The sequence below is a fragment of the Schistocerca cancellata genome, chromosome 4, assembly GCF_023864275.1.
Source record: "Schistocerca cancellata isolate TAMUIC-IGC-003103 chromosome 4, iqSchCanc2.1, whole genome shotgun sequence".
Lineage (NCBI taxonomy): Eukaryota > Metazoa > Arthropoda > Insecta > Orthoptera > Acrididae > Schistocerca > Schistocerca cancellata.
This window is the reverse complement of record NC_064629.1, coordinates 613,544,470-613,560,116: the sequence shown is the minus strand read 5'-3', so window position 1 is coordinate 613,560,116 and position 15,647 is coordinate 613,544,470. Positions and strand designations below refer to the sequence as shown.

Genomic DNA, 15,647 nt, shown 5'->3' with positions numbered 1-15,647 from the left:
TTAGTTGTTTTCTGACCCACAGGTTCATTCTGTTAGTACCATTCTATTAGTACTGCACATGCACACTCGTCATTATGTACAATAGGTGTCTTCTGAAAAATACAGGGCGAGTCAAAAGTCCTTGGACACCTTCATAAGTTGGAAGATTAAATGGAAAATTGAAATGTGATGATGGGAACATAGATTTGATGTGGGGCCGCAACTTTTGGAGTAAATGTCATTCATGGCCGCCATCTTTAAATCCATCATTTTGGATTCAAGGAAAGGGATGTATGACATATCAAGTAACACTTGCGTGAGCTATGGAATTTAGTGGTGTAATTTGTTTTTGTCTATCTTGTACAGTTTGCAGGTTATTATGTTCAAAGTTGGGAAATTACCTTCATACCGACTGCTACAACACATTCTACGTGTTGTCCATCCTGTGCAATTCACAACTGTAGTCGCCGCAACCACTCAGACTGCACACTGAGGAGAGTGTCTCCTGCAATGTGGTCACAGGCGTGTTGTATGCGTTCCACCAGGTGTCTCAAATCACGGATGCTCTCAGCATACGCTATTTGCTTATGATGTCCCCACAGATAAAAATCAAGGGGCGTTAAGTCAGGGGATCTGGGTGGCCACTCCATGGGACCACGGCGACCAATCCACTTCCCTGGCAGTTGTTCCTCCAACCATTCACGGACACCAATGCCATAGTGTGGAGGGGCTCCATCGTGCTGAAAATAAGATGGGAAAATGCCGTCTGCGTTCAGTGTGGAAGGGAACACAAGGTCCTGCAGCAGCATCAGATATTGTGGTGCAGTCAAGGTGTTGTAAATGAAAAATGGCCCAGTGACGTGGGTGTCCCATATACCACACCATCGCCTTCGCTGGATTATGTCCTCGAATTGGGGCAATCCAGTTCGGATTTGCGTCACTCCAGTATCGACAGTTATGTCGATTAACCTCCCCGTTCAAAGTGAAATACGCCTGAACAGTATGCCCTTGGAAAACGAAGGATCCAGTTCGTGTTGTTAAGTAGCCCACAGGCAGAACTCTAACCGGCGATCAGGGTCATCCTCGTTAAGTCGATGTTGCATCTGCAGCTTTTAAGGATGCCACTTATTGGTGTGCAATATCCGGACAACGAAGGTTTGGCTTATTCCACATGCTAGGGCCCAACGACGGGTACTTCGTTTAGGACTTTTCACAAACGACGCAACAACCGCAGTTGCGGTTTCCTCATTGGTGGCAGCCCTTGGTAGTCCACTACGTGTCCTATCGTGAACAGAGCCCGTCTCCCCGAATTTGGTGATCACGTGAGCCACAGTGCTGTGCGATACCGGTTCTCTGCCTGGGTGCCGTCTGTTGTAGTCAGCTGCTATTGTTCGGTAGCTGCGTTCCCCTGATATAAGGATGATTTCGATCTTCCGTTCACGTGTCAGACCCATTTTAGATCATCTGGAACAGAGGGAGACATGAATCGGTATCAAGGTAACTTTGAACATTATTAACTTCTAGACAAAAACAAATTACACCACTCAATTCCAGAGCTCAAGCGAGTGTTGTTTGATGTGTCATACACCCCCTTCCCATTAAAAAAAAGACTTCAATCCAAAATGACGGATTTCAAGATGGCGGCCATGAATGACATTCACTCCAAAAGTTGCGGCCCCACGTCAAACCTATGGTTCCGTCATCACATTTCAATTTTCCCTTTAGTCTTCCAACTTATGAAGGTGTCAAAGGACTTTCGACTCGCCCTGTATATAAGTTTCTTAAATGAACTAGTCATAACTATTCTATTTTAGAAATAATTTTATGTAAGGGATATAGTGTCTCATTCTTACTGTTAGCAGTTACAAGTAAATATTTTTTGTTATACTTTGGGCTAAATCTTTTTGTATCCCTTGTCACAGTTTAGACATGGGATCCTTAGTTTGCTGTCTTGTGCGTAATAATTTTAACCGGCCAAGTTTGAATACTTATTAAAAAACAGAATTAAGGTTATAAATCTCTTTAATTCTTACAGGCAACATTGTAAAAGAAGAAAATTACGTACGAAGCGCGCGTACAGCGGCATGGCGAGGCTCGGCCAACTAAGCGACACGGCTCGGCCACTGCGACAGCATACGAATTCGCCCGGGGCGCTGGCCGCAGGCGATCGCGGGCGCTAGTTTCAGGGGCACAGTTTCGACGAGCCTGATTTAGACATTGCTTAACGTGTTTCATGTTCTAAATAACGTCTCTACATACCTAGAAATTGGTCCAAATAATGGAATCGTCTCTACAGCAGAGTTTACGTCGTGTGGAAAGATAAGGCAAAAATGACATTTCATTGCCACAACACTTCGAAGATGCAACAAATGTATGCTAAAAAAGATTGCTTACATCACGGCTGTTCACTCCCTTCTTGACTGTTGCTGCTCTGTAAGGGATCAACACAGAGTAGGATTCACAGATGACGTTGAAGCGAAAAATTCAAAGATTGGCGGCTCACTTCAATAGAATCATGAAATGGGTGAGTGAGCGTCAGCGATATCATGCAAGACACTGGAAGACCGTATTTTGGCATGTAAGTGTGCACGTCATTCTGCAGAACACTTGCTTAAATGTACTAAATTCGTTTTAGCAAATAAATATTACATTTGTGTCAGTTCGGCAAATGGATCAGTCAACTTCCTAGTAGATGGAACTCCAATAAGCAGAGGAAATTGACCGTACTAATCTATCGTTTTTCTGTAGTGGTAAATTCCTTCCACAATCGAAATTGGTGGACTGCTAGGACTTGAGTGAGAGTGGAGAACCATTCTATATCACAAAAGTTAGTTTGCACTCGATAGAAGCTCCCACACCACGACCAAGGTCAAGAAACTTCCCCCTTGCTGAAGTTCCAAAATTCAAACACTACTGAAGTGATCATAAATGCAGTGTGTGCCTGCTAAGTGTCATCAGATAAATTTTCTCACGTGTTCTGGTATATATTTGCAGTTTCGTTTTTGCTATTATTAGCCAGAGTCTACACAAATAGTCCTCATGGTGTCTTTAATGCGAGTCACACTGTCGACAGAAAGTGAAGCTTTGTTCCCCGTTGAGAACAAAATTACTTGAAAGCGGAATTTCACCTGGTCATTCAATAGAGCGGCCCCAAATTAGTCTAGAGCGATATTTCTTCAACCGATATGTATTAACAGGGACATAAGAACACGAGGAATAGCCAATATTCCAGCACACCACCACCCAAGCATAGATATTGACACCCTGCATCCCTGCCAGTTAAGTAGCAAATAACAGATGTTACATATTTCACCCATTCAGTTAATATATCCTCCCGTCAGCAGTGTATCATGTGGGAACTTAAGTTATTAACAATCATACAGTGCTTAGAATAGTATCCACACAACAGATTTCGAATAAGGTAGAGTATATCTCATCCCACAAGGGCAGTGCCCATGCACAAGGCGGTAGATGTAATTAGATATCCATTGGACAGTTACTGTACCTAACACGTAGAAGAAAAGAATTACATATACAGTGTGGTGCCGTAAGAGCGTGCAAAAATGTAACTGAACATAGAGAATGCTCCACTGAACAATTTGAGGTAGGGAACCTGGGGTCGGAGAAGCCAGCTTAAAGAGATGTGGAAGTGAACTTGGCTGCCGCTTTGTGTAACATCACTGTTTTCCAGCTTATTTAAAACTAACATTGGCACAAGTTTACACTTACTGTGCTGTTTATTTACATGTACGATCTTTATTTCCTGCAAGAAAACAAGGAGAACGAGCTTCATTACTAGGACATCAGGGTCGGCCGTTGTGGCCAAGCGGTTCTAGGCGCTTCAGCCTGGAACCGCGCGACCGCTACGGTTGCAGGTTCGAATCCTGCCTCGGGCATGGATGTGTGTGATGTCCTTAGGTTAGTTAGGTTTAAGTAGTTCTAAGTTCTAGGGGACTGATGACCTCAGAAGTTAAGTCCCATAGTGCTCAGAGCCATTTGAACCATTTGAAGGACATCAAGATGCAGGTTTCGTTTACTTCACTTGTACATGAGGTGCCTCTGTTGTATCGTATTTACATTGTCCCATGACTGGACGTACTACCAGTCAACGACAGACCATTCAATTATTCAGTGCTATTCAGAGATGTACAATACATAAGGAGCAATATCGGTACAATTTTACTGACTGACATGAACCTTGTGTATGGGGAAGCACGTTGCAACGCTGTCGCTGTTGAAAGGCTGTACAGGGAACGATTTCCTAACAGGCACCATCCGTCACTACGAGTGTGTTTCTCTCGATCGACGAATGCGGGAGACTGGTTCATTGGAAAGAGGAAACGAAAGACGTGGCAACATGAGGAACCACGCACATACCTGATTTTGAAGAGGCGGTGCTGGAACGCGTTGCAGTGGACTCTAAAACAAGTACTCCTCGTATTGCACGTGAAATGGGCGCTGGAGATAATTGCGAGAGACGAGTAGTCCACGAACAATAATTACACCATATCCCCCACAGCGAGTCCGTGCAATACTTGCGACTGACGTTGCACCAAGGGTTGCATTCTGTCCGCGGTTGCTCCAACAACGGATTGATCACCAGATTTCCCCTGAATCGTGCTGTTTACTGACGAGGCTTCATATGATCGTGATGGTATTTCGAACAGCAGGAATAGCAAAGTGTGGGACGAGGAAAACCCTCACACTGTCGTATAGTCACACCATAAAGTACGTTTCACTGTGGATATCTGGGCCGGCATTGTAGGCAACAATCTCATTGGGCCACATCTTCTACCTGGCCGTCTGAATGACCACCTGTACTTTAGGTTCGTGCAAAAAGTTGTACCTGAGTTGCTGGAGAACGTACCGGTCACTTTCCGTCTGATGATGTGGACGTAACATGACAGCGCACCGCGCACCTCAGTGTGGATGTCCGCAACCATCTGAATGCTTCACTTCCTGGTCGCTGGATTGGAAGAGGTGGTCCTGTTCCATGGCCTGCGAGGTCACCTGACCCGCATCCCCTTCATTATTTCCTATGGGGAGATCTAAAGTCACTTGTGTATGAGACCCCAGTTGATACGGAGTTGGGATTAATTGCCAGAATGGTAGCTGCCGGTGATGTGATTCTAAACACACCAGGGAATTTTGTCAAGGTGCGTCAGAATCTTGTTGGCCGATGTGCTTGCATTGAATTTGATGGCAGTCAGTTTCAGCTCATTTTGTGTGGTATAGTACAAATGGTAAGTTCATTGTGTCAGTGATGGTATTTGCAATTAATTGTAACTAATACAAATAAATTACACATTACTGTGATTTTATTCAAGCTGGTTTCTCCGACCCCCAGGTTCCCTATCTCAGATTGTCAGTGGTGCATCCTCTATGTCCTGTTAAATTTTTGCGTGTTCTTACGGGAACAACCTGTATAAATTCAGCCATCCTCCCATCGGACATCAAAACGTACATGGACAAGGAGCTGGTGATGTCACAGCGTGGAATTCCACGTTCAACTACATTGCGAAGTGTGAAATGAACAGCCCGGCAGGTCAGGTAACGCCTTGTGGATAGGAACGTGGCCAATGAGATGGGGCATTTTTTACGTCACAAGCAGACCTGAGGAGACGCCATATTGTATGGAATTCACCGTGTACTTGGCGACTTTTATGTAGCACGTGGTATGGCTATAAGCTGTTAAAAAGCATCGGCACATTCTCTCGAAAACGCGTCAAGGTACGATTTGTTATAATGCAGTGACAGGAAACCATACATCGGTAGTCGAAGGCTTCCCACATTTAATGCTTTTAGTGTTGTAACCTGTGTTCTCTGAAAGTATACCGCTCTAGTGCCGCGGCACAATAATCCGTCAAAATCGCTCCTTTTTTTTTTTTGTAAATTTTGTTTCAAATATCAAATTATGAAATTTGAAGATAGAACTGTCAGTGTCAGCGATATAACTAAGGTGCTGTAGCCATGATGCTGTAATGTAGTTAGTAGAATCATGAACTATGAGAGTTGGCAGATTCACGTGTAGTTACTTAGAATTTTTTTCTGTCCTTTTGTTTACGCAAATATTCTGGGTCTTTCTTATTTCATAGCAGTGTTATCTACAGTGCTATAAATAATGTATTCGCTGCAATTCTCGTTGCATAGGCCAACGACTGGAATGTTTACCTATGGACAAGAGATCTTACTGTGACTATTGGTCTAGGTCAGAAAGCAAACATACATTATACACTGGAGGTTTTTGATGTTATGAAACTTTGTATGAGATATATGTCCACCTATCTCGTTGTTTTATGGACTGCGCCATGTTCGTATCTTGCCAGCTAATATCTTCCTCCGTGATGGCGAACAGCTTTGAAAAATCTCCTATTGCATTCGAATGAAATTACGAAACGAATCCCATTCTTGAAATCTCTCTGAAGTACGCTACTTCAGAGTGATGGTAGTAAATACAACATCGCGAGTATGGACATTACACTTCAACGATGGTCAATTTAAAACCGAAAATGGCAAGGAGATTCGATTGAGTTTATAAATAATTAGTACTAGTATGTATCAGATCTTTGTACAGCACTATGTAGCGTTCGTCGGGCAGCAGTTCGCTGTTCAAGCCGTCGAGTCCAAAACGTTCTTCTCCACTCTTCTTCGACAATCGCTAAAAGATTTAACGCAGCTATTGCACGCGCATCTGCTTTCGCATAGAAACTCAGATTTGCGCGCAAAGTATAGCCGAGAACTGCCACTAGCGAGCGCTGCGGTCACAAATCACGATTAGGAACACGTTCCGTGAGATGTAACAGATCATTTCAAGGACACCACGTGTGACGTTCATCACCATGAGAAACACGCCCCATTTGAGGACGGCTTTAGGTGTAACTGACACTGCACAGCCTTCCCAGAATTCCTATTACATTTAATCTGTGGAAATTGGGAAATAATCTTATGTGCCTGTTGTAACACTGTATGCCAGGCGAAGGAACGATACTAGCAAATCGGCCGAACAAGTGTTTTGTAACCCACTGCATCTTACGTTTATGAATTAAATTTCCCTAAAATGTCTGTCCAGCGTCTATTTTCGCTTTATGTGATTATTTCACTGTAGGTCGCTTCTGATGGTGACTGTTGGGTATTTTACGGTAGTTACTGTTTCCACCAATAGAGTAATTGTACAGTAAAGGATTACTCAATTTGTGTCTGCTTATTATGTTACATTTATTTACATCCAGTCTGTGTACCAATCTTCGAACCTCAGCAATTTACTGCAGCCTCCCACCACTGCTGTCTTACTATAGACAGCTGCATCATTTGCGACCAAACTGCGCATATTACGATAAGCGACCTAAATATTCTTTGTGAACATACTGTTGCTCCCCACCCAAAAACACCTACCTGGAAAGGAAATTTAGCGGTTTATATGCATTGAAGTGTCGTTTAGATCGTAGCTCCATAGGTATATTGCATCCTTGCATAGTCAAGCAAAACATACTGGAAAACGCTTGTTTATCTGCCACGTGTTTTTTTTATGGTGATCCCACACAGGAGTGTAGCGTGTTCTGCTCTCTTCTTGGAGAAACACACCCATACCTAATCCACGTATGCATTCCCTAATACTGATGACCATAGATGTTAAGTTCCATAGTGCTCCGAGCCATTCCCTAATGTGGAGTCATCTTCCTCTTAACACACACACACCCTACATTATAGCTCCACAGCTTCTCCCACAAACTCAGATTGCTTACTGTGTGTGTGTGTGTGTGTGTGTGTGTGTGTGTGTGTGTGTGTGTGTGTGTGTTGACCTACGTAAGCATCTGTAAATCACAGTTTTGTGTGGGTGTAGGCAAGGAATGAAGATTGTTATGTTACGGATGGTAACTGAATCTTTTTCTATGCAGTGAATCCCAATTCAGCACAGTGTTAGCTTAGGAGAGATTAAAAGTTGCATCTGGTGCGTTAATCTCACATTGCAAAGCATTTGTTAACTAATGATGCGGAACTGTGTACTACAGGTCAGTTCTTTGTAGGGAGTATGAAGGCTATGGTTTAATCATAGCCATCGTTTTAAGAGTTGACCTATGTCTTGATATTCAATATTGATGTGCGATGTCTCACTTCTACAAGAAAGGCTACATACTTTAGACGTACGCATTTGGTCAGAAACTGTCCGATAAGCTTGTAAGGGTATTGCAAGGTATGTTGTGCTGAGAAATCAAATACGTTGCGCCATTTGCGAGTTAATTGTCTTTGAAGTTGGCCAATCAGACCGTTGCGCACGCAAATTCAACCCGCCTGACAGATACAATTAGCGTCTGTTGTTGCCCCCCCCCCCCCCCCCTCAGTGTAGATGATAGCACACGAGACGGCTCCGATTCAATCCTTACTACAGTCACATGTCCAATTTTTGTATCGCTGTCTTGTTTGGTCTTGATACTTCTGGCGACACCGTCTCTGGCGGGCGGTTCAGTTTGCATGCATAGTGGGGTGACTAAGTTCAATGCTAATCAACTCATGAACGGCCCAACGTATCGAAATTTTTAATAAGTTACTTCTCAGCGAAGCCTACCCTGAAACATCCTTCCAGGCTTTGCAGACTATTTCTGACCACACTGTCTAATCATAAAACATTTTCTGCTAACTCTACCCTAGTACTTCTGACGATGCATCCCCAATGAAATGTAAATTGTACAGAACAGTCGGAAGTCTACTTACCATCAATGTCTCCTCATGTTCAAAGTATCACGGAAATTAAAGTGTGTGACAGTAGTTTGAAGATGTAATAAATGTGCTAATGTGTTAAAATGAAGGTTAGCGTCATTCAACGAAATTAAATTACTAGTGAAAATTATCGTTTTACCCAACTGCACCTCAGTTATTCGGTAGTAAGAGCGGTAAACCGTCGAATTTTATAAGACGATGTCTTGTTTCTGGAAACATTCCCCAGACTGTGGCTAAGCCGTGCCTCTGCAATATCCTTTCTTCCAGGCGTGCTTGTTCTGCAAGGTTCGCAGAAGAGCTTCTGTGAAGTTTGGAAGGTAGGGGACGAGGTACTGGCAGAATTGAAGCTGTGAGGACGGGTCGTGAGTTTCAGTAGTTCTAAGTTCTAGGGGACTGATGATGACCTCAGAAGTTAAGTCCCATAGTGCTCAGAGCCATTTTTTGAATGGCGTTACAAACAGTTGGTGCTCAGTAAAATCTGAAAACGGAAAGTACAGATAATTTCACTGAATGACAAAATCACTGAAGGATTTTGCAGGTGACTATTTGGTTGGATCGTTTGAGAAATCACGTCAGGCAATTTATTTATAATCATCAAAGAATTAAATGCTTGTCTGCAAATGGTATGTTCATAAACATTATACTCACTTCTGTATAACAAATTCACTATCAGTGATTAATGTAGGATATAAACACGAGTCAACGAACTGTACCAAGTGGTTAGGCGTACACACAAATGAAAGTGGTAAATGTGGACGGGAAGAAACAGAGTATTATGCTTCTCAAGTAACAAAGTTAGTTAAATTCTAATAATTGCTAGATTCTGAAAACAAACATTTGCACGTACATTTATTCAGTAATTAAATCTGGCTTAGTTTTTCTGGTGTAACATATCGTACATCAAATGCGCAGAAGCGACCAGGGAGAATGTGTGCTCATGCTACCATAATTTTACCAACCAGTTCATCCACAAATTTGATAGGATGGTGTTTCGGTGGAAATGTTCCCTCATAAAGCTAACTTCGTTTTATATATTGTCACGTAAATCGTGCTTAGTGCCAACATTGCTACAAATAGTTAAGTGACTGGACTGTAGGAAAACGTTGGTATTACTGTGTGCGTTACCATTACGTTTTTCTCGTGTTCAAAGTTCTGCAGTGTTTCGAGGAGACTGTTCCGGTTTGATAACTTGCTGAGCTTCGTTAGATCTCATCGCTTCTGGATTGTGATTACTACTTTACCAGTATAGATATGTGAGTGAAAATTGATATAAATACGAGTAATTTTAAAAGTTGGAGAATTTTCCCAGTTTTGTGGCCAGGAGAAGCTTACTTTCTGAAAAAACTACCGAATTTAAATACTGTGCAAAATATATTAATATAAGAAATAGTTTGTGAACATATAAAAGTGATACTTGTAAAAATATGATTAGATATTTGACTTCATGTTGCCTGTTATTTCGGAGGGAACCTGCGCGGACCAAAATAGGAGTTAAGGACATAAACCACCGAAGTACCAAAATAAACATGAATCTTCAGCTGTTCATGTCTAGAACTGACACTTTTTTTCTGGATTGGTCAACGTAACTGCGCAGTTGACTAGTACATATAGAAAAAAAGTTATGGTGTATAACAATAAGTTAGGCATAATAGATACGTGTGAAATATTTTAATAAATTTTATTCGTTTCTGTGCTTCTTTCGACTAATCCTAATGGGGTCATGATGAACTGAATCAATCATCAAATCCACATGTTTCCATAGGAATTCGTGATACAGGGTGCGACGATCTTCGATGAGGTAATTAAGTGTTCGCCACGATCTTGCCCTATCCGATGACGTCGGTGCAGAAAGATGTCTTTTACTTTGGAAAGAGTTTTTTATTCGCAAGAAATTTTATGAAGTAGGAAAGACTTTCGGCCTTCGCGAAAGAGATGTAGTGATGGAGATAAGTCTTCAGTTAGCGGTTGATTGACAAATTCGCATCACCAAAAGACAGAAGGGCAAAACTCCCGTAGAAGTGTAGTTGTTACATAATTTGCCTTTTTCTACACTACACTACACTACACTAAAGTTTCAAGAGGAAGACAGTTCATGATTTAACGGTATTATTTGTGTGTGCTTCTCATGTTTTTGTAACTGCATAATATTTGCTTCACATGACTTTCTAGGAGGAATACAGCTGTCGTATCACCTGAATTTTTATTGGCTGGTTGCAGGTCAGCTTGATATGAGAAATGAGCTCTGTATACTCGCTTTAAGCTCGCCATCGGGTCCTGCTCCTGTCATATCCGTACTCACCATATCTATAGCCCGGAGACTTCGGCAGGCTCCGCCGCTGCCCATTCATCTGAGAACTCGCCACTTCAAGTCTCTTGCCGGCTATAAGTGGTGTATACCAGCCAGGAAAGAAGAGCGAGTGCACGAGTTCCAAATAGAACTCCTAGGACTGCATACCCAACGGTTGGGCATGACGATAATTATATGCCAGCAGTGAATGTTGTACTCTACAATGACTGTTTCGCAGTGAATATTGTTCTGTTCTTAAGGACAGGCAATGTTTAGAAGACTATTTAATCTGTATTCGGACAACGTCTAACAATTACGTTGATATGCACACATTTTAGACATGTTTCGAAGTCAGTGACGACAAGACGCGAGGATGAAGGGTAATCTCTAAATGATGAGCAATTATTTTGATAAATTTACCGACGTATTTGAAAAAATTAAGGAAATAAACGGTAAGCCATACATCTTGCTATTAGTCTACAAATGTGAGTTACTATGACCAGAATAATACACCAACAGCGCTATTTGATCGCAGGGACATAAGTGGCTTTGTTGTGTGTCCTGTTTTCGTCTGACAGAGCATTCGTTGTCTCATGGTGGAGGTAGAATAAACAAGAATACAATCATTTTGTTTGCATTGGACGAACTTGTTATATATCTGAAGAGTGGGCTATAGCATTGAATATTTTTCCAGGCTTCATTCCTCCTCGTCAGGACCATATTTGCTATTTAATACACTACATCACTTGATTTTCGACTTCGTAGAGGCAATGTGCCAGGATGCCTGTAAGTACTGACGTAAGGGCGGCGCCTACGTATCTAATGTATGAAACCCTTAACACAAGACTTGTACTAGCGCCATTTCTAATAGCTAGTGACTACGTATTTGATTTAACGCCGTGAACTATCATCCTATTCCAACATTGTGCTTTCTTGTTGTTAGTTGTCTGATATGAGTTTCTACGTGTGATATTAGCCACATCTTTTCGAAAAGGCGTATTCTGAAGTACCATTTTTTGGGACCACATGTTAAGAAGTGAGGTGCCGAGATAAAAAAAAAGTAATTCCCTCCTGAACTTCATTGCAAAATGTGGTGCATAACCCAACTTCAAGTAACATGGGCCGCCACTGCGATAAATCAGCTGTAATGTGTATGCAGAGGAATAAATTTCATCTACTTCAGCCCCATATGCAGCAGGGTTAGTCGAATTATCATCACTTCTGTTTCTTCCTCTGGATTATTTTGGAGGTAAGCTGTTCCCCTGTATTGTGTCGTTGGGCATACATCTAAAACTGTCTACCACTTAAAAATAGTAGTATCGCGTACATTTTCCACTGATTATTCACACACGTGCCATTAGTCCATTCGTGACGCACTCATTGCACAGTGGCGGGCCAATATTTCAGATGGCGCCGTTTCAGAAACTGACGTATTAGGGTTGTTAAGAACTGACGCGTGCAGAGCGTGTGGCGTGATTGTTGGAGATAGTATTATCAAATCAAATCTTAACTTCACTTCTGGTGCAGCAATGTACTGCTGGGTTCGGTGAGTTAGACTGACTGTACTGCATGGTATTTTTCAGACGCAAACGAAGATGGCTACTATCGACGGGCGGCCGGCGCAGTACGGCATCACGCTGAAGCAGCTGCGTGACCTGATGGAGCTGCGTGGCCGTGAGGGCATTGGCAAGGTCAACGAGCTCGGCGGGGTTCAAGAAATCTGCAGGAAGCTCTACACCTCTCCCAGCGAAGGTCACTTTACTCTAACCACATATATATTTCCTTAATAATGCCAGTGTTACTTGGTTGCAGGACATTGTCTCTCTCTCTCTCTCTCTCTCTCTCTCTCTCTCTCTCTCTCTCTCTCTCTCTCTGCCGCCCCCCCCCCTCTCCTCCTACCTGCTACCTGTACCTCTGCTTACCCACGCCTACGCACCGTCCATATAGAGGGATTGCTGGGTAGTTGACTGCACTAAAGAAAACAGAAAAGAATAGTAGTAACATACATATTATTCATAGTTAAGACATGGGTCATACAGCACACTTGAAGGGACATAGTTCTGAAGAAATTTAAAGCATTTTTGCACAATCCTTGATTAGTAATACATTCAGTTATGTTTACTACTCATTTTTAAGTTTTAAGTGATTATTCTGCAAGACTAAAATTTCCCAAGAACTGCATACCATACCATATAGGCTATGCGCTTTCGTATAGTAGACACATGGTACTGTTTGTGTTACTTTAGCCTATAATAAATGTTGAGACATAATAGTTAATTAACTTGTTCCTCAGTAGATTTGCATGCTGTCTCTATTGTTAGTAATCCAATAACTGTAATTGCAAAAAACTTTTGTTCAATACATCATCCCTAAATTCTACCGCTTTGTTTCTAGCCTGTGTTACATCTGTCCAGCTTTCCTTTTCATTAAAAACTTAGTTTCTGCTGGTCATAGGAATTGTCACAATACTGCTGCTGAGTAGGGGATTTGTTTGTCTTGTTTCTTTGCAAATAATTTAAACTACTTCATTCATGTTACTAATTAGTTACTGTTTTACAGGTCTCAGTGGATCAAAGGTAGACATTGAACACAGGCGAGAAACATTTGGTTCAAATGTGATACCACCAAAACCACCTAAAACGTTTCTGCAGCTTGTTTGGGAAGCTCTTCAAGATGTTACTCTTATCATTTTGGAGGTTGCTGCTTTGGTATCACTTGGTCTTTCTTTTTATCAACCATCAGATGACGGAGCTGGTAAGTGAATTTTCTGTAACTCTTAACACATGAAGCAGTTAACAGCTCCACAATGCATGCTTTCACACAGTTAATACCATGATGCCATTTTCTTTGTTACCCGTATCTGTCCCCATTCTCTGTTAAGGTAACTTGCCAATGAACGGGTGGAAAAACAGTAAGAATTTCCATGAAGTTTAAGGGTCTAACTACATAATGTGAACCCTGAATACAATGAAATTTTAGGACAATGAAAGTGTTTTAAGGATGAAAATTTCGGTGTAAGAATAATCAGAATAGCTTTGATATAAACTTTATTATATCAACATTTATGCCAGTCAGTAATTTAAAATTTTTTCTGCCAGTCTATGTTTGAAGTCTATAGACTTATCAACTACTTTCCTTAGATGCTTAAAACTTTGTGCACACATTTATGACATTGTTATCTAGAAAGTAGACTAAAATCAAGTGATTTCAATCAATAGTTTTTATACTATAAATACATAAATTAGACAGTCGAAATTACCTTAATTTTTTATAATTAATATGGGTATATTTTTCCTCCTGGTGATTCTAAACTGGTGTTTGTTGTCTACTTCTCTCCAAATGGTAGCCTGAAATACCCCAAAAATTTCAGACCTCTAGCTCAAATAGTTTTTTTCCTTGTGTATAAAATAAACATCAGAAAATTTGTTTCTTGGGAAATTCTGTTTAAAGTGCATTTCATCTGTTACTCACCTCTGTTGTTCTGAAAACCCTCCAGTTGCCTAATATTCTTGGTTTGTGTGTTCCTCACCTTCTATCTTCCTTTTCTTGCTCCTCTTTGCTATTCTGGCCTCTTTAGTTGCCTCAAGAAGCCATTTTTTGCCTTTGGCAACTCTCAAGGAATCAATTATCATCTGTGCTTGTCATATTGAAACTAGGAGCTAGTCTCAACAACTGTAAAACATCACATCTGCTAAATGTTTAATCATTAAACCAAAACAACTGCATCTAATACACCTAATCTCATGGTATTGAAACCAACAAACACAGTTTCAGGCAGGCGTTTCCATATCACATGGTTGAAACATTATCATTTTGTGTCTTTCCATGTAAGCACCGTGACATCAGTTTAGTGTCACTTAGGTCCCTGTTTGTGGGCTTAATTGCTTCCAATACCTCAAATGGCAGGGGGTGATGGTGTGCATAAGTCTCACCATTTTCTATTGCTTTTTTGCATCCATGCCAGGTGTCTACACCACTGTCACAGAGAGCATGCTGTGGATGGTCATCCGTAGAAGCCTTATGGAAAAAGGTAGCCCATACTGCTTTCTTCATGGCCTTAATATTGTCTCGATCCCTTTTTATGGCTAAACGATAATAGAGCTGCAGTTTGTCCACCTCTTCCTCTTTTGGATATGACCAACACACTCTAAATTTTCAATTTTACAGTTCTTCCATCAGGCATATATTTTCAAATTGGTAAAATAATGAGTACGCCATTTGACATCTGACCGCAGTGGAAACACGGTCGTTGCTGCATACCGATAAATATTTAAATTTGTTTATAAAGATGTTCCTGATGTCTGAATAGATTCATTTAACTACCATTTTGTTCACAAAACTCTAAATATTGATTTAAGACAGAAAAAAATTGAATTATTGAAGCAGATTCACTAGCAATTGACGTTAATATTTCCTGTATGGAATGTCCTCAGTTACTGGTAATATCTTTCCTTTCTGATCTATAGTACCAGTTTCTTAACAAATAACTCTGTTGTACAAATAATGGGGGAGAGAGAACTAATGTTCAGAAAAACATTTCACGTTATAGCACTTCAGTCTCTCCCCAAACTTCATTCCACAGTAACAGATGTGCAATTTTTTTTTTTAAACATTTGTTCTGCCTTTTGTCTGTTTTGCAACGTATGTCACTACTTGTTCTGTATAG

The 15,647-nt window shown here is 41.2% G+C and overlaps 1 protein-coding gene across 5 annotated transcripts in view; it reads left to right on the top strand.

Annotated features, from left to right (window-relative positions):
* Positions 1-15,647, top strand: part of LOC126185180 (plasma membrane calcium-transporting ATPase 2) — a 391,073-nt gene that overhangs the window by 246,223 nt on the left and 129,203 nt on the right. For all 5 annotated transcript variants that reach the window (XR_007536978.1, XM_049928035.1, XM_049928036.1 and 2 more), the window contains exons 5-6: positions 12,565-12,733; positions 13,541-13,735. Coding sequence is in view for 4 of the 5 variants with exons in the window: in XM_049928035.1 (XP_049783992.1) it covers positions 12,577-12,733; positions 13,541-13,735 (352 nt within the window). In the remaining variant the exon portion in view is untranslated. The remainder of the gene's footprint in view (positions 1-12,564; positions 12,734-13,540; positions 13,736-15,647) is intronic.